Below are 21,896 nucleotides of genomic sequence, written 5' to 3'. Positions count from 1 at the left end.
AATTCATAGGGTGGGAAAATAAGCCTATGCTTCACATCAGCCAAACCTAGGTCTGCTAGTTTCTAATTGTATGACCTTCTCAAATAACTTAGCTCACTCTTGCCTCAGTTTACTACATAGATGTTTGTTTCATAATGAGTATTTTGTTAACTTGGATTTTGTCCATGACAAGTTTTATTCCCTTTGGTATTCTACTTTCATCTTTGAAATTAGTTTATATATAGACAAAGATACTAATTCAAAAGCACAGCATATGAGGAAGAATCTGTTTTCCAGAGTAATACAGGCACGAAGACACTAAGGGAAGAAAATAAAAGGAGGGAGAAGGGAGACCTTTTCTTTTGTGATCTTCTGTCCTTCGATTGATGACAACTTTCAGATAATTATGATAATTGCGGTTTATATGTTTTTCAGAACTTACTATATATAAATGTTGTATTGTTGTCTATGTCTTCACTACAAGAACCTAAATCTGATGAGAGGAGAATTTGTGCCAAGAACATAGTAGGTGCTCAATGAATGAATGTGCTGCTTTGTGTTGATGAGATAAAATAAACTTAATTTTGTTGAATATTTTGTTTCCTAGTTGTTACAAGAAATAGCCCTCAGAAGTAAGCCTATAACTGAACAATATCAAGGACTTGAAAGATTCTTTGTTTTTGATAAAAATGAAAGACTCAACTTACTTCCTTCTCATAGCTTAGAATGCAGCTATTCCAGTACTAAGATTACAACTGCAGGTAAATTCAGACATGAAATCAGATGGCCTGTGGACCAACCTAACAATTTCCTGACATTTTTTTTTTTTAAACAGCTCATCCTCATTTTAGGAAATACTGGGCAATTCTGCTCAATGAATAAAGTCATTTTCTTCTTCTCCAGCTGAAATTATTAACCCTCTGTGAGTTGCCACATATTTTATATTTGAGGCTACTCTCAGAATGTGAGAAAACATAAGTATAATGAGATTGAGGAGAGATTATTTTTAGAATTTAGAAATGTAGCCTTTACTAAATTGTGAAATAGAAATTATTTGAATCAGTTAATTAGCTGCTAAGTATTGCATGGTAATTCTTAAATACCATCTTAAAAGCAAATATCAAAATCTCAGGATCTGTAGGAATTTTTAAAACATAGCTGGAATTTCCTTCTGCAAGTTCTGGTATCACCTATATTCTTCGGTTTCCCATGTATTCAGATATGTTTATTCATGTTCTATTATGCTTTATGTTATATTGTTATATACTGAATGTATTTGTTTTTATTATATATTAAGTATATTGTTATATACTTAAGTATTTGTTTTTATTCAAATGTGTGTGTGATATCTTTACAATTTAGAGTTTATTTCTTTTTATTATGCTATGCAAATCTAATGTTGTTATTGTATATTTATGAGATTTCTGTCTTTTATAATATATCCCTCACTGTTATCAATGTTCCTTATTTAGCCAAAGATTATCCAGTAAGATGATAAATAAAATAAAGCAATAATATGGATTTCTCTGCTTTTTAAGATTTAAATTAGCTTACAATTTTTCCATTTCAGGAGACAGAGAGTGGATCCCAGACCATAGCATAAGTACATACGCTGATAATGCAGTCGCCTTGGGTGTTCTGCAGAGTGCCCAGAACCCGTCAACGAGTAGAACACAACAAAAAATGGGTAAGATCAGCTGGAATGCCACAGTACCATACTGATGACTCACTGTGTTTTTTAGTTTCTCTGAGCAGTTTACTAGGTACCTGAAAATTAGTTTTTGCAGTTTCATAATGTGAACTTATTCATTTTACTGGCTGCCTTACATTTTTCTTCCAAAACCGAAAAAGCAAGACTTGTCATATTCTTCTCAACAAGGTGAGTTAAGTCTTAGTTATTTTTGCTACAATGTATTAGTAAATAGTATTTTTTAAATGTAGCTCAGGGTATGGTGTGTATTTTAAACAATCCTTATAAAATACATACTCAGTTTTATTACACTCTTGGGACACAGTGTATTAGTTCTAGATTTTGCATATCATATACTTGGTTCACATTATGATCAGACATAGCCATTTGTGAAAGGAATGGTTTAGGTTAAGATTGCTTTCTGTAGCCATGATTGAGATGCCTCTGTTCTACATCTCGTGCTGAATATGTTAACCCTGGAATCTTGATTTAAGTTCATTGACTCCATTCAGTAACCAAACTAGTTTTAAGACTGTCTATAGGATAACTCTTTTGAATGCTGAGTCTCACTGTAATATTTTCCTAGAGAATGTATGCAGAGAATTTTGACATCATTAAAATCAGTAGTTTTATTAGGTCACTATTATTATTATCCAAGAACACCTGTTGCAGTAAATTTGCTTTATGCTGAATTTCATGTGAAGTTGCTGTAGATGACTGATGAATTAAGGCAATTCAACAGACATGTGTTGAGTATGTTGGCCTGATGCTGGGCCCTGAGGAAAAAGGGATGCGTAAGTCACGTTCCCTGATCTCCAGGAGCTCACAGGTTTAGGAAGAACGCTTGACAAGGAGGTTATTTGCCTTCATCTGAGTGCCATCGTCAAGCCAGAGATTTAATTACAGATGATTTGTCCAAATATGCAAAATTTATATGTCTTTCTTGCCCTAAATCCTATGATTCAAACTCTGGCTAGCTTAGATCCCTTTCATATGCATTTATGTTGATAATCTGTCGGATTTAAAATGTTTTTTTTTTTTCGTGGAAAAACCACCCATTTATTATAAATGTTTTTTGGCTCTATAATTAGGTACCTGTTCTCACATCAAAGTCTCAAGCAGCTTCAAAACTTCTGGTAGCTTCATTTGGAGGCAGCCAAAGGAACTGTTTTAAGTTACCACATATTGCTGAAAACAAATTCATATGCATGCTATGAGAAATTTGTTATCAGGACAAATCTTTATAGATAAGTAGCCAAATGACTTTAAGTCTCGATTTGGAGTGATCAGTTGAAATCAATAATTTACTATAAGAAACATTTGTGGAAGCCCTTACTGTAAGCCAGGCACTGCAGACACTGGTGAGGCAAAATCAGCCCTCATCCCTGAGCTTAGTCTAAGGCAGAAGTTCTAGAATGTTAGTGTGAGCATAACAACCTGGGAAACGTGTTGTAGTGTGGATTTCACCACCTCACTCTTAATATTCTGATTTATTAAAGTTGAGATAGGATCTAGAAATTTGCATTTATTTTATCAATAATTTCATGTTATGCTGCTTGTAGACAGTCCAAAAATCATACTTAGGGAAAACTGCTATATAGATACATAAACACATAAGTTACCCCATATAAAATACACATTTTGTAAGAGGACTTTGAGTAACATACTTTTGGAGACTGACGGGTAATTGATAATCATAGTACATGTGATCAGTTACAGTAAAGGTAGGTACATGTGCAGTCTTTTTAGGAATGGAGATGGCAAAATGATTGCTTTGCTGTTAAACGGTGTAGATCACCAAGGTCTTAGAGACCAGGTGACATTTCAGCTGAGTCTTAAGGAATTAATAAGATGTACTAGTTAGGGGCAGAGGGAAAGGACTTTCTGAACAGAAGCAGTATCCTGAAATAAAAATTAAAATTTTCTGGCTAAGCCACAAGTTATCAAAATCTTGTGTTCTGAACTGATGCTAGTGTATAAAGGAGTTCTCCTGTAAGAGTTTTAAGTCTGTGAATGTAGAAACACAATAGCTATGAAATACAGTAGCAAGCCCATTGATCTCCCCAACTCCTGCCAAAACCTCCTGCTCACCCACCCCATTTTGCTGTCTCTGTCTACAAAACCATATAAACATTGGTAAGATGGTCAGGAGCCTTCTTGTCTCTCTCTTACCCTCTACAGCCAAGTCATGCCTAGACTCTGTTGATTTCAGCTCTAATAGTGATCCCAAATCTGACCACTTCTACCTTTATTCCAAGATGAGCCCAAGCCAGTTGTCCATTATCTCTCATTTATCTCTCAATTTCACTTTTTGCCTTTCTTGAAAACAAGTTTCAGTAAGTAATTTCTATCAAATTGTACTGTTTATAGTCAGTGAGTGAATTGTTTATAGTCGTAAAATTGTTTATAGTTTATGGGGAGCTAATCATATTTTCTGTAAACTTAAAGCATAAATTGTATCTTGTCATTCTCCTGCTTAAAAGCATTTTATAGCTTCTTATAGACGACAGAAAAAAAAAAAAAAACCCAAACACGACATCTCTTACCGGACATCACACAGCAGTACTGAGTTGGCCTTGCCCAACTCTGCTAACTGTGCCCTCTCCCACAGTGCAGCTACACTGGCTGGCTTCTTTTTGTTTTCATACAGGTTGCTCTCTTCCTTGCTCCTTAGCTTTAGAATTTGCTCTTCCATCTAACCTGGAATGGTCTGTAGCCTCTTTCTCACTCTTCACATCGTTTTTCAAATGGTCATTTCTTTTCCATTTTTCTATCTCAGTCCCGATGCTGCTTCCTTAGAGAAGCCTTCTGAAACCACCTTAACTAATGCCAGCCTCTTGAGACCCCTATCACACTTACCTTCTTTTGTCCTCCTAGAAACTAGTAATAGTTTCTAATAATAGATGTGATTATTGTACTTGTTCACTTGTTTACTAGTAATAGATGAAATTATTTTACTTATTTATTTTCTGCTCATCCTAAGCTTGGTTGGAAAGAAAGCGAGGACCTAGCCTGTCCTTTTCTTTGTTGCGTCCTCAGTGATGGAACACAGCCTGGCATATTGTCAGCACTTAGCAAACGTGTCTGAATGAGAGAAGCAGGAGAGCAAGACTGTGTGTTAGTTTGGAGTACAACTTGAGGGTACAGGCAATGTCTCATTCACTTTTGAGTATCCTGACCCTGACACAGTGCCTGGCAATTTCAGGATTTGACAAATGATTTTATAATTTAATTGAATTGGGTATTAATTCATAGGCTCTCAGAGTTGGAGAGGATTTGAGCTATTCTGTCCCAACTCCTAAGTTACTCCTAACTTTTGTAGGTTGAAATATGAATTTGCATGCCTTAGTCACAAGATGATTTCTAATTTAGTGAGAATGGACAAGTGTTTTCCACTTCAGCCTTCTTTCTACTAACCCATTCTGCTAAATAAACATCCATCTATGTGTCAAGAACTCTTCGAAAATACATTTTTATGTTTTAATGTATAAATGCCTAGTAATTTACACAAAAGAACAAGAATGTCAAAAGGCAATGATGTTTTACAACCTTTATTCAGAAATAAAATAGTGGCTTCTTCGATCAGATGTCATTTGTTATTGAGACACTGCACAAAAAACGTGTTGCTCTATTGATATTTTATCCAGTTCTAATGTTTTTATTTAGACTGGCAATAACAGTTATTGTACTAAATACCATTTAGTGAGTGATTCAGACTTTCATATTCTTGTCAGCATTCTTATGCCCATTAATATAGTCCAAAGCACCCTTCTCTTTTATCTTACCAATAGCAAGCATAGTCTCATTAGTAGTCATGGAGCATATTTTCTTTAGCTAATACCAAGGACAGTTTTTTTAGTTATTTTCAGAGTATAACTGTGGTCAGTTGTAATCTTTAATTTTGTAAGATTACATTGTCAACAATGGTACAAGTTACTCCAAAAAGAACTTCTTATGTTCCTAATCTACAGGATAAACTTTAAAAAAAAAATTATGGAGTGCTCCCTTCAATCATGGCACTTTTCATTAGTGTCAGTCTTAACGGTGTTTCAAATTTTAACCCCAGTGGTAACATCAATAAGCTTCTTCATTAATAAGCCTGTACAGAGAACAATATACTCATCTAAATAAACAAAATAAATAAATAAAATCAAGGACCAGATTGAAACTTCTGCTGTCTCTTTCTATGTTTTGGGGACTTTAAATTACCCTTTAAACATATTTTCCATAAAAAGATGGTCTGTTTGCTGCCTGCTAAGCATAAGTCTGTCCCACCCTCAGTGTACTTGTTTTCTCAACTGGGATCAATTAACTTCTAATACTGTGGCAACCAGAGGTTGTCACAAGAGTTCGGCAAGTGTTTGTGCTCTTCTGAATCTTCCGAAGGACATCCATATTATGCTAAATTTTTCTCGACTCATATTTGCCTGTGTTGGCAGAAGTTCGGTTCTTCCTCATAACTTCTTCCACTTGTTTTATTTTCGTCAGTGTTCTGCATTCCTCTGAATTTTACTTGACTGGGACAGAGCACAATACAAATAGAAGGGTATCATTTTCTCCATAGATGCAGAACTTTCAATTCATGTAGTTGAGTTATTGTTATACTCACATTTCCACGTCAGCTGTTCTTGCTCTGGCTTTGTTATGTAGGAATGGCAAGGTTGCTTTTTTGTGTGTCATGTATTCTTATGTATTTGTTTATTTTATATATGATGTACTCCTGTGTATTACAGGTAAAAGGGGAAATTATTTCCAAATTCTAGCCTTTAAAGTAATCCATAAGGATATTTACATTTGTATGTCCTCAAATATAGATACATTTTTGTCAATAATTTTTCTTCATAATTGTCTCTGTGCACATAGACAAAAAGGTCAGAATCTTATTTTAATTTATTCATAATTTCATTCCAACAAAAAATGTTTTCAAAATTGATTTCTGAAATGTTCATTAAAATTGGTGCCCTTTGGGCCTTACCTTAGTCAGTTTTAATTGCTTAAATAATTACATACTACATTAGGATGCTTCTTGGAGTACTAGCTACATTCAAAGTAGATTTTTAAGTTAAAAAAAAAGACAAACTCAGTAGTTTTTAAATGTTTAATACATGACAACTACCTGTAGTTGTTCTTCTGAATCTTACATTTTCCTTCGAATTGAATGGGCTTAATGTTATGTATATTCATTCAAATCATGATTTTCATGATATTGACAGTAGTGCTTCTTTAAATAATCCAACATTTTACACAAAGCCAATTCTCATTAAGGGGATACAAGGTTATCTTATAAAGTATTTATACTTAATATAAAAATATTAATCTAAATCAGAAAAGTGATTTAGTACATATAAACATATACCTACACTCTGAATTTCTAAATTTGTACTTTGAATATTCCCTTGACCTTCATTAAAGAATCTTGTGAGCAGTACCAAAGGATAGATATACGTATCTATCAATAGATAAATGGATATATGTAGATAGATAGAGAGAGAGAGATAGTTATTTTATGTTAGTGTAAGATTTGAAGGGATCTTTTTTCCTGCTATGAAAGAAACACAAATGTTGAAGAAACCAACTAAACGAAGTCAAAACGAAGTTGTGACTGCCATAGTGGAACAAAGTAATAACCCGAGTTAGATCTGTGTTTCTGGAACTTTTCCACTAAAGTGCCCTCTACAGCAGCAGAAAGTGAACTCATATTTAGGAAAATTAGAAGTAGAATCTCAATTTCTTTAAAGCCTGTATTTTTCTAGAAGATTTCGTATACTAGTATTTTGTCTCTGTATCCGTCTTAATAGAAGAATGTTACAGACCATCAAATAAAATTCACGGGGAAGTGGTCCCATGTCTGTTCTATACGTTTTATTCTCTTACAAGGCACAGTGCGGTATCATCCTAGAATTTAAGAAACATGACATAGTTTGGGATGTTTAGGGAACAGATTATAAGATTGGATATTGGAAAAAAAAAGATTAGATACTGAATTGTTCTGGAATTAACTTGGTTTACAGATTTCTTGCTTTAGTTAAAATTAGCTTGTCTTTTTCTGAATGTAGAAAAGAAAGGGAAAAATAACTCAGAAGTGTTCTTTATGACATAGGGAAAGTAATTTGGGATTAAAACATTGTGGTAAACCAGAATGCATGATACTTTAAAGTACACTTTCTCTTAAAGTCTGTTGTATGACCTTAACTGTTCTAGATTTAGGGGGCTGGTATTTTATACCTTTAAGGATTCATTCAGAATTTTTTAAAAAGTTGATATAAAAATTTTTTATTTTTCATTTTAGGCCAGATATCCCAGAGACCTTCAACAGCAAATTTACCCCTTTCCAACTCTGTTAAAAAAAGCTCCAGATGCCTTGTCTCCTCCCATCCTCGGTCAAGAAGTGCAGCTGCTCGACCATTATCTAGAGCCGCTTCTGAAATTTCAGAAATTGAATATATTGATACCACTCACCACACTGAGTCATTCTTAGATGGCACTGCTGATCAGCAAACCTTAGATAGTTTGGAAAAAGAATTAAATGTCCTGAGAAATCTTGCAGGTAATGCTATTTTTTTCCCCTGTAGACAATGTTAACTCTGTCTTCTTCTTGATTCTTCCTATCACACTCCAAGGAAACAAGGCTTTCCCTCTCCCTTATTCAACCACCAACCGTTGTATTTGTTTCCTTGGTTGTCCCATGACATCACCCTGAGAATGTTATAAAACATATGGATGCCCACACCAGAGATGTCCCCTTTGCCTATGTAATACACAGTCAAAATATAGCATAAGGAACTTCGTGTGGACAACAAAGTAATTTTTTTCTCCTTTCTACAAACCCCACTGAGTGGTTAATCTCTGTAGCTTCCTGAAAGCCACTGCCCAACACCCTTATTGGATATTTGAGCTGTTAGATCTTTTAAAGCAGCATTTTTCAAATTTCAGTGTGTATACAAATGCCCTGGGGATCTTGTTACAATGCAGATTCTGGGGTTGGGCCAGGATTCTGCACACCTGACAAGTACCCAATTGATATCAATGCTAGTTTGTGGACCAGTTTAAGGGGAAATTATACTTGTGCATTCTCCTTCCTAAACCTCAGTGTCTGCAGTCTAGCAAATCATAACCATATCCTTGAAAGAAATACAAAAAAATACTAAAAAGGAAGCCAAAATCTCCATAAAATCTTATTCTTCCAAAAACAACCATATTATTTGATGAGCATCATTTTAAACATCTGTTTAAATCATGAGTATACATATAAAAATACATAGAAGGATGAAGAGATTGAAGGAAAGACAATAAAAATTTTATAAAAATATATTTATGCTCTACACGTTTTTAAATAATTTTGTATTTACCCTGTTTCACAAAAGAAAAATTGAAATGAAACTCAAGGAAATCGTACATTTCAGAGAAGTATTTTTTCATTACAAAAATATGAAGTTGAAATATATGAAACTGCCGTTTTGTACGAAGAAACAGTGGGATATTGGCAATTTTATATAGTCTATCCCGTAAGTTTTTATAAATATCCATTTAAAAATTAAAGAAAAAGGAAAAAGGAAACATTAAGCTATGAAGGCCATTTATAACTATATATCACTTAGTTTTAGACAATAACGATTAAATCCCAATATAAGAGGACTCAATTGTTCTTTTTTTTTTTTTTTAAGATTTATCCATTTATTTGAGAGAGAGAGAGAGAGAGAGAGAGTGCACGCACACATAAGGGGAGGGAAGAGGGAGCGAGAAACTTGAGCAGACTCCTGCTAAACTGATAAACACAAGGTGAGGCTTGATCTCATGTCCCTGAGATAGGGACCTGAGCAGAAACCAAATGTAGGAGTCTCAACAGCCTGCACCACCCGGGTGCCCCTGTTCTTTTTTTTTTTTAACCACATGTGGTTATAACTGTATTTTATATAAAAATTATATATACAAATATGTATTTTTATATATTATATTTATAATAGAATGTATTGCTATTTTAATTTTATTATTTTCCATTTTTTAAGGTTTCCTTTTTCTTTTTCTTAGTGAAAATCCATATTAGATTAAATGATCAGTACTAGCATTTTCATTATGACTTTCCAATTCTGAGCCTTTTATTTTGATTCATCTCTAGAAGATCTGATTGTGGAATTCTTCAGAATGCTTGTTTCGACTTTATGGTCAATTGGCAAGTTAGCTAGATTAACTTAGGGAATCACAATTTTTTTCCTCTGCACTTAGACATTTCTCCACTGTCTTCTGTCCCTGATTATTGATGCTAGTTAGTTTAGCTCAGTTTTTCCTTTTAACTTTTGTTTGGTTAAATTTAATTGTCTAGTAGTTTTTCTCCCAGGTTGGGCTCATGGTAGCTCTACCACTCGAGTTCTTTCATGTTTGAGAATGTGTGCTTCCTTTATATTTCAGTGGCATATCAGCAGAGGGTAAATTCCTTGGGTCATTTTACTTGTAAACCTTGTATGTACTGATTCTTTGTTTTCTGGGTCTGAATTCTGCTATGACGTAGTCTCAGGTTACCTTGATTTCTTTCTTTATTTACTCCCTGTCTTCCATGTGACAGGCTTCTTTTCAGACTAGATGTTTGAAGAATTTTTTTCTTTATCTTTGAAATTCAATAACTGGACCAGGAATGTGTTTCAATGTCAATAATTGAGCATTTCTTAAAGCACAGGGCTCTTTTTCTTTCTGTAGAATAAACTGCTCCTTATTTCCAGAGAAATTTTCTGCTGTTGTATGTTTGAATTGCTTTTCTGTTCCATTTGGCTTTCTCCTGCTGACAAACCTATTTTGTCAATGTTGGATCTTCTTTGTACAATGTATTTACTTATATTTTCTTCAACTATTTTAACCAGTTTTTATTTTCCTCTGCATTTATTACTTTATTTTAAGCTCATGTTCTATGTTGGAAGTTTAATTTTCAGCTATAATTATAGAATATTATTTATTAATTGATTTAACAAATAATGGGTTGATTTACTAAATTAGCTCTCTAAAGGTATTGCTTTGATTTTTTTGGTAAATTTTTACTTTGATAAATTTCAAATTTATAGAAAATTTGCAAAAATGCAAGAAAATACAAACTCTTATATACTCCTGTATGCTCTTTATCCAGTTCATTACCTAGTATTTGTCTTTTGCCCTGCTTAGCTATGCACACACACACACACACACGCACACACACTGTCCTTTCTTGTAAGCATTTGAGACAAAGTTATAAAGATTATGACACTTGATCAAAGAAATACTTCAATGTGTATTACCCAGGAACAAGGACATTCTCTTAAGGACCATCAAAATCAGGAATTTTAATATTGATATAATGTGATTCTCTAATCCACAGTACATATCGAATTTTTAAAATTTGTCTCAATGGTGTTCATTATACTTGTTTTTTTCTGGTACAGAATTCAATCCAGGAATAGGTGACTGTTGAAAAAAAATTTTTTTTGATGTCTGACATGCTATTGTTTGATCTTTAAGATTAGTTTTACTCTTTTTAATTAATTTTTATTAAAGTATAATTGACATATGATATCTTATTAATTTCAGGAGTACATAAGAGTGGTTAATGTCTTTAACACTATGAAATAATCTCCATGGAAAGTCTGCTTACCATCTATCACCACACACAGTTATTACACTATTATTGACTATATCCCCTGTGCAGTATATTACATCCCCATTACTTACTTATTTTATAACTGGAAACTTGTAGCTCTCAATCCCCTTTACCTGTTTTGCTCACCCCCCACTCCTTAGCACTCTAGTAACCAAGAGTTTCTTTCCTATATTTATGAAACTCTTCTGTTCTGTTTTATACACTTGTTTGTTTGGTTTTTTGCTTAGATTCCATATATAAGTGAAACCATATGATATTTGTTTTTCTCAGTCTGACTTATTTCACTCAGCATATCTTCTAGGTCTAGGTCCATCTTCTAGGTCCATCCATGTTGTTAAAAATGGCAAGACTTCATTCTCTTTTTATGGCTGAGTAATATTCTGGTGTGTGTATCTGTGTGTGTGTGTGTGTGTGTGTGTGTGTATCTCATCTTTATCCATTCATATATTGATGGACACTCAGGTTACTTCTATATCCTGGCTATTGTAAATAATGCTGCCATGAACATAGGGTTGCAGATGTCTCTTTGAATTGATGTTTTCATTTTATTCAGATAATCCAGAAATGGAATTGCTGGATTGTGATTTTTAATTTTTTGAGGAACTTCCATATTGTTTTCCATAGTAGTTGTACCGATTTACATTCCTACCAACAGTGTACAAGGGTTCCCTTTTTTTCACATCCTCACTAACACTGGTTATTTTTTTTTTGTCTTTTTGATAAATAGCTTTTCTGACAGGTGTGAGGTGGTGGTTTTGGTTTGCATTTACATGACAATTATGATTTTATAGAGCACATTTTAATGTGCCCGTTGGCCATCTGTATGTCTTCTTTGGAAAAATGTCTATTTAGGTCCTCTGCCCAATTTTTGATTACATTGTTTTTTGATACTGAGTTGTATTTTGAACATGAACTCATGATTTGCTATATAATTTGCAAATAGTCTCCTCCCATTCAGTAGGTTACCTTTCCTTTTTGTTGATGGTTTCATTTTCCGTACAAAAGCTTATTAGTTTGCTATAATCCCATTTGTTTATTTTAGCTTTTGCTACTCTTGCCTGAGAATACTAGTCCAAAAATATTTAATAATATATATTGCTTAGACCAATGTCATAGATTTTACTGCGTATGGTTTCTTCTAGGAGTTTTATGGTTTTCGGTGTTTAAAGACATTCAAGTCTTTAATCTATTTTGAATTTATTTTTATAAATAGTATAAGATAGTGATACAGTTTCATTCTTCTGTATGTAGTTGTCAGTTTTTCCAACACCATTTATTGAAGAGACTGGGCTCTTTTGTGGTTCCATACAAATTTTAAGATTCTTTGGTCTACATTTGTAAAATATGCCACTGGAATTTTGATGGAATTTGCCTTGAATCTTTTGATTGCTTTGGGTAGAATGGGCATTTAAACAATATTTTTTCTTCTAGTCTAGGAGCACATTGTATCTTTATTTTTGTTGTTTCTATTTCTTACATCACTATCTTGTAGTTTTCAGAGTACAGGTCTTTCACCTCCTTAAATTTATTTCTAGATATTTTATTCTTTTTGATGCAGTTGTAAATGGGATTGTTTTCTTGATTTCTCTTTTTAATACCTTATTACTAGTGTATAGAAATGCAACTGATTTCTGTATGTTAATTTTGTTTGTATCCTGTGACTTTACTGAATTCATTTGTTAGTTCTTACAGCTTTTTGGTGGAGTCTCTGTTTTTCTGTACACAGTATCATGCCATCTGAAAATAGTGACCATTTTACTTTTTCCTTTCCAATTTGGATGCCTTTTTTTTTTCCTTTTTCTAACCTAATTGCTCTAGCTAGGACTTCCAATGTTGAATATGTTGAATAAAACAAGGAAGTCCTATAAAAGTGATGAAAGTGAGCACCCTTGTCTTGTTCCTGATTTTAGAGAAAACACTTTCAGCTTTTCATGGTTGAGTATAATGTTAGCTTTGTATTTCCCATGTATGGGTCTTTCTTATGTTGAGGTGCATTCCTTCTGTACCCAGGAGTGGGATTGGCACAGGATGCAACATGCTGGGGGTTTGTCTTAGGGAAATGGCTGGAACTTTTCTAAGCTAGGGGCCTGACTTGTCAGGTCAGCCCCATCAGGCCAACTACACTACCTGGATCCTGCTTTTTTGTGCTATCAAGGTGGAGGGGGAACATAAAAAATGACACTTGCCAGTGCTTCCAACCCCAGAGTGATTTCTAGTAATTTCTCAGCATTTGGTAGGTGCTCTATGGTTAGTAAATAGATTTCCTTCACTTATCATTCGATTTCCCTTTAAACCGCTATTTTTTATTTATGTCCCAGGGTGAGGGAGTATGCACATGGGCCCCTCAGTGATATATGCCTCTCCTCTTCAGGTTGCCACACTGGGGATGGGGTTCCCTTCATTACTGTGTCTCCATCTCTTACCCTTCCCTGTGTGGTCCCTCTCTCATTTATTGTGCAAGAGCCATTCATTCAGCCTTGAGTTCTTCTTCAGGAAGAATTGCTCTGTAAGTAGGTGTAGACTCAGTGTGTCTGTGGGAGGAGAGAGTTCAGGGTCTTCTATACCACCATGTTGGACTGGCTCTTCACAATGTTACATTTTTTAAAAATGTCATTTTCATTACTTCTCTTGTAGCCAAAGGACTCATGGGAAATTTTCTGATCTTGATCTGTTTTCTACCAGACTGATCTTTTATTTAATCATTCTTTGCATGCTATGAATTCTTAGATTCTAGTTTGTTTGTCTGCATAGCTAGTTGCTGCCTATTCTTTGTATCTTCCCTGTTTATATTTACTGTGGGCTACTTTGCTCATATGCTCTGTCTTTTCTAATATAGTGAGATGACATTTTCCCTAAAGTGCTGTTCACCTGAGATGTGTAAGTCTTATCTTTGGAGCTACTATTGGTGGGTTGGTTATTGCATTGTTTTCATGTCTTGCCAGCTCAGAACCACGGGAGGATAGAGGAAGGAATGGGGAGTTCATCCTCCTTTGTTGGAGGACCTGGACTCTCTAGTCTTCTTCTTGTTACATTAAACTTCATTACACCTGGTTTCAAGTGTATTCTGTCCCTATGGGGACACCTGTAGGTTTGTAATTTCGTTGCCTCTGCCAGGATCTTACAGTGGGTACTTAGGGGCTTTAAAAATATTTCAAATAATTTTTTCTTACTTCCCGTTCATCTACTTTTCTCCAAATTGGTGTGGTATTGGTGAGACTTGTACTTTAGATGACTCTCCTTTTCCTGTTACTGGTTTGATGTGCCTATTGGGTGGCGAGGAAAATGGGTGGACAGTGGTAGCACCCAGTTGTACCTCAATGAATCTTCTGTTTTTCTTTGGTTGCCCCTTGTCCTAGTTTATTATGTGGACTTGTATCCCTTCCTTTGTTTGACTCTTTTTGTGATTCGATTTGATTTTAATTTTTTTCTGCTTTTTCTATTCATTTCATTATGGGGTGGGGAATGAGAGTCTATGATCGATCTGTACATACTGTTCATTTGCTTTACTCTGAAATACTAAAAATCAAATGCAAATCTTCTTGGAGGTAATTCTCACATTAAAGATCAAGTCTAAATTGAAGCTTGACAGATCTGAACTAGATCTAAAAAGGATAATCATACAATTTTTATTCAGAAAATGAAGGGTTTCTTATTTTGATAAATTGGTAAATTCTATTTACAAATAAAACACAGCACTTAACAAGCAGTAGTCTCTTGTGGTTGTTTCTAACCACTTAGCTTTTCTTATTTCCTTTATCACTTTTGTTCTTACATATTTCACTTTTTCTCTGGGCCACTCCTTTTCTCATATGCCAACACCAGTATTTTCACTAGAATACATAACTTTTCATATACAAAAGCAAGCACACACTGTGTAGCCTGTGAACCACCAGGGCTTTTCTGATGTCCCAGGAGCAGAACAAAATCACTTATACACACTTGACCCACGAACAGCTCTCTTTCTATTTGGGAAGATTGGCTCTGGATGAGTGCACAGCTTTGGAGACATTCACCTGGAGCTGAGGAAGGAAGAGTGTGGCCCATCAGCTGAATCAACCCAACAGTCACTGAGGTGACAGATGCTGTGGTATAATAAGCCGCTCTTCCAGAAAACTCACTGTTTCTGTATGAGACTTTTGTATTCTGTTTAGCATCAATGGGCAGAAAAATTCCACCCACGTTTCACTACTCATGGCGCAACCTGGAAAAACTCCGCATGAGGTTTGGTTCCACAGAATCACAGCTACACAATTTGACTCTTATACAAATGTAAATGTGTTCGTATCCCTGTGAAAGCCAAATTTTTGAGAGCAGCAAACCTGACTTGTTTTCTGTTAGCTCTAGGGTACATCCACTTCCTCTAAGTTCTGTGGAAAACAACTGTGTCAAGGAGCTAGGAGAAGAAAAGACAGAAAATAACTATATTAAGGGAAGTGTTTTCCCCTTTCATTCAGCTTGCTGTGGCTGATATTAGAGCCTTTTTAGAGGCAGGCAGGCGGGGCAGGTGGGCGGGGACAGGAGATGTGTGTGCGGGTTGCAGACACAACTTTCTGCTGAGGTGGGAGGTAGGGGGAAGCAAAACATGGTAGTTGTGAGCCAGGCTCTGCGGCCAGGAGCCTGGTTTTGGAATTTGAAATCACTCCTTACTAGCTTCATGACTTTAGGCAAATTACTTTCTTAATCTGATTTTTGCATCAGTTTCTGTGTATAAAACCTGGGTAGTAATAGGCCCTTTCATAAAATTGTTCAAGACTGAATTAAATTATATATTAAATACTATATTTGTGAAGATTTCTTTCATGCTCTCTCTCTCCACACACATACACACTCTCTCTCAAGAGTTAATTGCCTAGCACATAGTAAGTTCTGAAAAAATCTGTTAAATTATGTAAGGGGCCAGTGAGTGGTATTTTCCACATATAGTCAGGTAAGATTCTCTTGGTAAGTCTAATTTCTAGTCAAAAACATCTAAAAGCTGTTTTTTATTATAAAACCATGTCTTCTTTGGGGCCACTTTGAGGGTATAGTTAGCTGTAGTTCATGCCATATAATTATTTCCTCTACGAATATCTCTGTAAATGATGTTATAGTCCCTTCTTTTAATGGGCTCAACATGGCAGTATAATTTATTTACCAAGTCACTTTGTCAATTTTTGAATATTGTTATAGCCTGAAGAAATTTGGGAAATATCAGAAGATATGTATTATGAGAAAGTATCAATAATAATGTATGTTAAAGCATTCACATTTTTGTTAGTTATAAGCGATTCAGTTGTTCAAATTCATTCTGACTTGTGGATTAAGGCTTAAATTCCCATGGCAATCCTATGTTTTAAAAGTCCATAGGTAGTTAACTGAGCCAAGTAATTAAAGGATAAATTAAGGATAAATTAAAAGATTAAGGGATAGAAAAGGTTTAATTTCAACCCATTCCTCAAAAGTCCACTTTCTTGGCAGGTATAAAGTAAATTTATAACAGCTGAACTTCCAATATAAATGTCAATCCAGTCTTCCCTGGTCTATATTAGAAAAAGTTAGGTTTGTGTACAATTGACCTTTTAGGTTTAACACTAACCCACAATAGGGTTTTCATAAGCAGTTTTATTTTCCACTGCTTTGAAAATCGAGTGATGTCATCTTTGCCCCTATTAACTTCAAAAGGTATTTTGAAATATAATTTTGAGAATGTACAATTATACAAAAATAGACCCATTCTGTTTGCACCATTTGAATTAGCTCCATGCTAATTAGGACTCAAATACCTAACAGCGGTTGAATACCTCTCCTTTGGTGTTCTTTAGATCTAAGAGCCCTATTAGGTTTCAGTACTATAGTGTTACCAATTCTAAATCCTGAATTGATTGCTTTCTCACCAGTAACACTCCCTATTATTGGGGCAAGTAAAGGTATCTTGCATATCTGTCTTACTCCTTGTGGAAAAAAAAGGAGAGAAAATAAAAGCCTCAGCTAAAGAATTAGATTCTGGAACATAGTGATTGATGATACTGGTGAGCTAGAAGAGCTTAGAGCTAGTTCCAGTTCTTTTCCTCTGGTGTGTGACTTCTAAGTTACCAATGCCTTGGGGACCCACAATTTCTAATCTCCAACAGCTGGGGATGTGACAAAAATTCTAGCTGAGGAATTGTTTTTCTCAAAATTAGTCTTATACAAAGACCCAAATTTAAATGAGACCCAGTGAAAGCTGTCTTGATTGCTTTGGGGTGGTGGGAGCAGGAGCAATATCCTCAAGCCTTCTGAACTTCACCATGTATCATAATTTGAAAGTCACTGGCCTAAATAATTTTAAGGACACTTCCAGTTGTATATATATTGAGGTCTGTCTTGCCGCAGGAATGATTTGAAGTTTCTTCCAGCAGGGGAATCTCTGCTTGCTCAAAAATTTCTGGTAAGTGCTATCTTCTGAGAAATAATCAGAATACTAAAATAATTCTCTCCATCAAGTGCATAATACACGTAGTTTGGTGTGTGGTCCTTCAGATCAGGAGGATATTTGCTTGACACTTTCATAGGAGTTGGAAGTGTCCAACTCCCAGATCCAGTATTTTTAATAGTTTTGAAATTCATCCTAGTATAACCTTAGGTATAAGCTAGATTGGCCCTTAAAACTTTATCAAAGATGAAAAGAAGGCATTATAGTCTTTCTAATATAATAATCATATTTATTTCTGTACTTGACTTTTTGGTAGTTTATATAAAATGTTTACTTGTCCATTGGCTTATTTAACTTGCACTATTTGTCCTTACCTGAGCTAAATCGTAGGGCAACTTCATGTAAAAGGAGAAGATTTAAGTCTTCTCCCCTTTCACATACAAATAGTTATTATCTACCCAAACAAAGCAAGGAAGCAGAAAAAGAAAGGGTAGCTTTGCTAAGACTAATCTTTGCCTCAGACTGTGTGGGGGTAAAACTTTCTTAGAAGACAAAAATAAACAATAAAGCAGTTAACATTCAGGCAAATTGAGGTGTCGCCTAATATTCTAGTTTTTTTTTTTTTTAATTTTTTAAAAGATTTTATTTATTTATTTGACAGACAGAGATCACAAGTAGGCAGAGAGGCAGGCAGAGAGAGTGGAAGGGAAGCAGGCTCCCCGCTGAGCAGAGAGCCTGATATGGGGCTCAATCCCAGGACCCTGAGATCATGACCTGAGCCGAAGGCAGAGGCTTTAACCCACTGAGCCACCCAGGTGCCCCTAATATTCTAGTTTTAAAAAGGATCCCATGATACTCTTTGAGATATTATAAATTTTCAGGACAATTGACACTTTAAGTATAATATATATTTAAAAATCAATATGGTTAGGTGAAATAAGTCACAAAGACAAAGACAAGTACTGTATAATATCACTTATGTATGGAATCTAAAAAAGCCAAATTAATAGAGACGGAGACTAGAATAGTGGTTACCATGGACTTAGGGGGTGGAAGAAATGGGGAAATATTGGCCAAAGAATATAAACTTCCCATTAGAAGATGAATAACTTCTGGGATGTAATGTACAGCATGGTGATTGTAGTTAATAATATTATATACTTGAGGGTTAATAAGAAAGTAGATCTTAATTGTTCTCACCACAAACAAATAAAAAAAGAGCTAATTATATGACATGATGGATGTGTTAGCTAACACTATGGTATTAATCATTTTGCAATATATGTGTTCCAACCAACATATTGTACACCTTAAACTCACACAATGTCACATGTTCATTATATTTCCATAGAGATGGAAAAAAATTGGGGAATTTGCTAAAAACAAAGTCAATATGATTGAAGTGACTTGGTACCAATGCCCTAATTTAGAGGGTCAGATCAAACTTCATATTCTGCCCACCCCACAAATACTAGAAAATTGAGGTGATTAAAAATCTGTACTGACCTTCTTTGTACTGCCTATAGTTTACGCTGGGTAAACTTTCAGTACCATATGCTGCGCATTTATGTCTTGAATTTATGTGTTGACGGTGCATGAAATAAAATGTTTCAGATCCTTCAGAAAAGCTTTACAGCCTAACCTCAGAAGAGTTACCAGCCTTCAACAACCATTCGCTGAACATAAGTCAGACTACCCTAGATTTCTGTAAGACCTCAAGTGCAAGAGGCCTCTGTGCAGTTGAGGAATGGAGGTAGGTTAAGGCTGCAGCCCACAGGTAAAGATAGTGCATAGTGAAATTTTTGACAAGCCCTGAATAGTTATCTTTACTATATAAAGAAAGATTGTCCTCATGTGTATACTTTATATGGCCATTCTCTATAAAATATTTGGGTCCTTCGTTGACTTATTATCAGGATTTCGTAGAAGTCTTATGAAGAAGTTACTTTAATGTGAAGAGATAATTGCTGCACAATGTGTGTCAGCAAAATGAAAAGATATTTGGAATTTTATAATCCTTCAGCCTTTCTTCTTATGTTGAAAAACAGTTGCTTTACTTGGATTAATTAACTTAATAAATTTCACTAGTTTGCACTAATAGGACCTTACTTAATGTGAATAAGGTTTTTAGAGTATTGAGAAGATTCTTTCTTAAAATTAAGTCAAGGTTGTTAATGATAGCATATTTTAAATTGTATCATTTCATTCTTTCTGCACATGAAAAACATTTTTGGATGATCAGTCTGTAAAGAATACAGGTTATATTAATAAATGCTTCAAAAAGTAGTTTATCATGTTGGTCTATTATTGACATGCTGGAATTTCTTGAAAAAGGAGGATGGATTTTTCTAGAAGGATTAAGATAAATGTAAAATAAAAGTCCCTTGAATTATAAATTCCTTTGTTTGGTTTGAAGTCTAATATTGCAGTGAAAGGGGATCAAGAGTCCATTACTCTGTCTTTCTAAAGGAGAAAATCGTTTAGCTGTGGTCCTTGGATTTTTGCATTTCTAACACCACTTATGTTTTTAAAAAGAGGAATCAATATAAAGTTGCTATTTTTTTCCCTAAAAAGCTCTTTTAAAACAAAGTAACTAAACTTACCATGTACTCTCAGTATCATTTCATGAAAGAAAGGGCATTTTATACTAAAAATATAAGGGGAATAAACAGAATAAAGCAAAGTTCTTTTAAATTAAAAATGTCTTGAAAAAGTCATTACCTTGTTGTTATTTTTTCTTCTTAGACCAGTGGAAATTTTTATCTCAGTCAGATCTGCCCTGGTCCACAGATCAGAGTTTAGGAACTGCTGTTTTAGCCTCTGTTGGGCTTATAAAAAGGGATCTAAAAAAATATCCATCACAGGATGAATTATTTATATTATTTAATAGCATACATGGGCTGAAATTCTAGATAAGTTGGACAGAAAAAAAAATCTGAATTGTACAAATTCTTTTCTGTTCCCCCACACTACCTCCTTTCCTAAACCTGACACCTATATACTAGAGTTTCTACCAGTTCCTTTCCACAATAAAATGTAACAAAATAAAATAACTAAATAATTGCTGACATTAATTTTGATTTTGGCATATCTTGACTGGCTATCCACATAGTCCTAATTTACTGTACACAAAAGAGGTGATTTATCTGGCAGTCTATTCATTGGGATTCTATTAAACAGCCAATGTAATGATGAATGTTCTTAATGATGACCCTGAGGCTCTGCAAGTTTCTGAAGAGCCTTCTGAATCATCAATGAAAGACACAACCAGAGACCATAAAATCTTCTCCCCTTGGTTCCACTGTGCCTTTATTTCTTGGGAGAGGGAGAATGATGAGAATTTCTCATTAAAAGGAGGCTTCGTATATTGGGCACATTGAAAATTATGGCCAGGGTCTGAGACAGCCTCCTCACATCTGCCTGCCTCCAATGACTTCAATGCGTGTAGTATTGATCAGAAGATAAATGAAGAGTTGAAACCTGGTTCTGTATATTGTGTATTGATCTTTTAATGTATTTCCAGCTCTTCTGAAAGAGATACTGAAGCTCAGTCTTTGCTGACACTTTCTGAAAGCAGCACAGATGAGGAGGAAGAGGATTTTCTTGACAAGCAACATGTCATCATGCTGCCGTGGTCATAGAGTGCCTCATGATAATGATCATTTATTCATTACTTTTTCAATTTTGTACCCAAAGTAAAGCAAACAGCTGAAAAAAGTGACCAAGTGATTACCTGTCCAGGTGCTCAAGATTTTGATTATTAATGTTTCTGATATTTCAAGGTTTGCAAACTAATAAAAGTTAGTGAAATTATAAGGGCTTTTTCTTCCAAATGATTTATTGTATGTCAAATGCTAATCTATATTGCAGATCATATTAGGAAAATTTGGTGAATTTGTAAAGATAACATTTAAAATTGTGTGTCTAGAAACTACTATAGGTTAGAACATGATTGTATTTAAAGTAATATTTAATTGCTGAATTATATTTGAATAATGATGTCATCATAAGAGTATATATTCAATGGCCAACTCATACTTGGCAGTAGCATTAATTGAGCCTAGAATCCATATTTTACTTTGGTAACTACTGTTTGGTTTTGATTTGATTCTGTTAGGATTTTTGACATTTAGAAAAGTTCTGGTAACTTCAAACATTGCTTCAAGAAGAGAAAAAGAGGACCCAAAATAAAGCAGACATAATACTTGTCATTCTAA

General features: G+C 34.6%; 1 protein-coding gene across 2 annotated transcripts in view; it reads left to right on the top strand.

The window, feature by feature from the left end:
• Nucleotides 1-21,320, top strand: part of ZBBX (zinc finger B-box domain containing) — a gene marked incomplete at both ends in the record, with an annotated part of 113,051 nt that extends 91,731 nt beyond the window's left edge. For both annotated transcript variants that reach the window (XM_080818224.1, XM_080818223.1), the window contains 5 exons: nt 587-740; nt 1,550-1,666; nt 7,959-8,216; nt 19,294-19,432; nt 21,203-21,320. In XM_080818224.1, coding sequence (XP_080674350.1) covers nt 587-740; nt 1,550-1,666; nt 7,959-8,216; nt 19,294-19,432; nt 21,203-21,320 — 786 coding nt within the window. The remainder of the gene's footprint in view (nt 1-586; nt 741-1,549; nt 1,667-7,958; nt 8,217-19,293; nt 19,433-21,202) is intronic.
• Nucleotides 21,321-21,896: the final 576 nt, after the last annotated feature.

Source organism: Martes martes (genome assembly GCF_963455335.1).
Source record: "Martes martes genome assembly, chromosome: 1".
Taxonomy (NCBI): Eukaryota; Metazoa; Chordata; class Mammalia; order Carnivora; family Mustelidae; genus Martes; species Martes martes.
The sequence above is the reverse complement of the archived record's forward strand: the minus strand, read 5'-3'. Positions and strand labels throughout refer to the sequence as shown.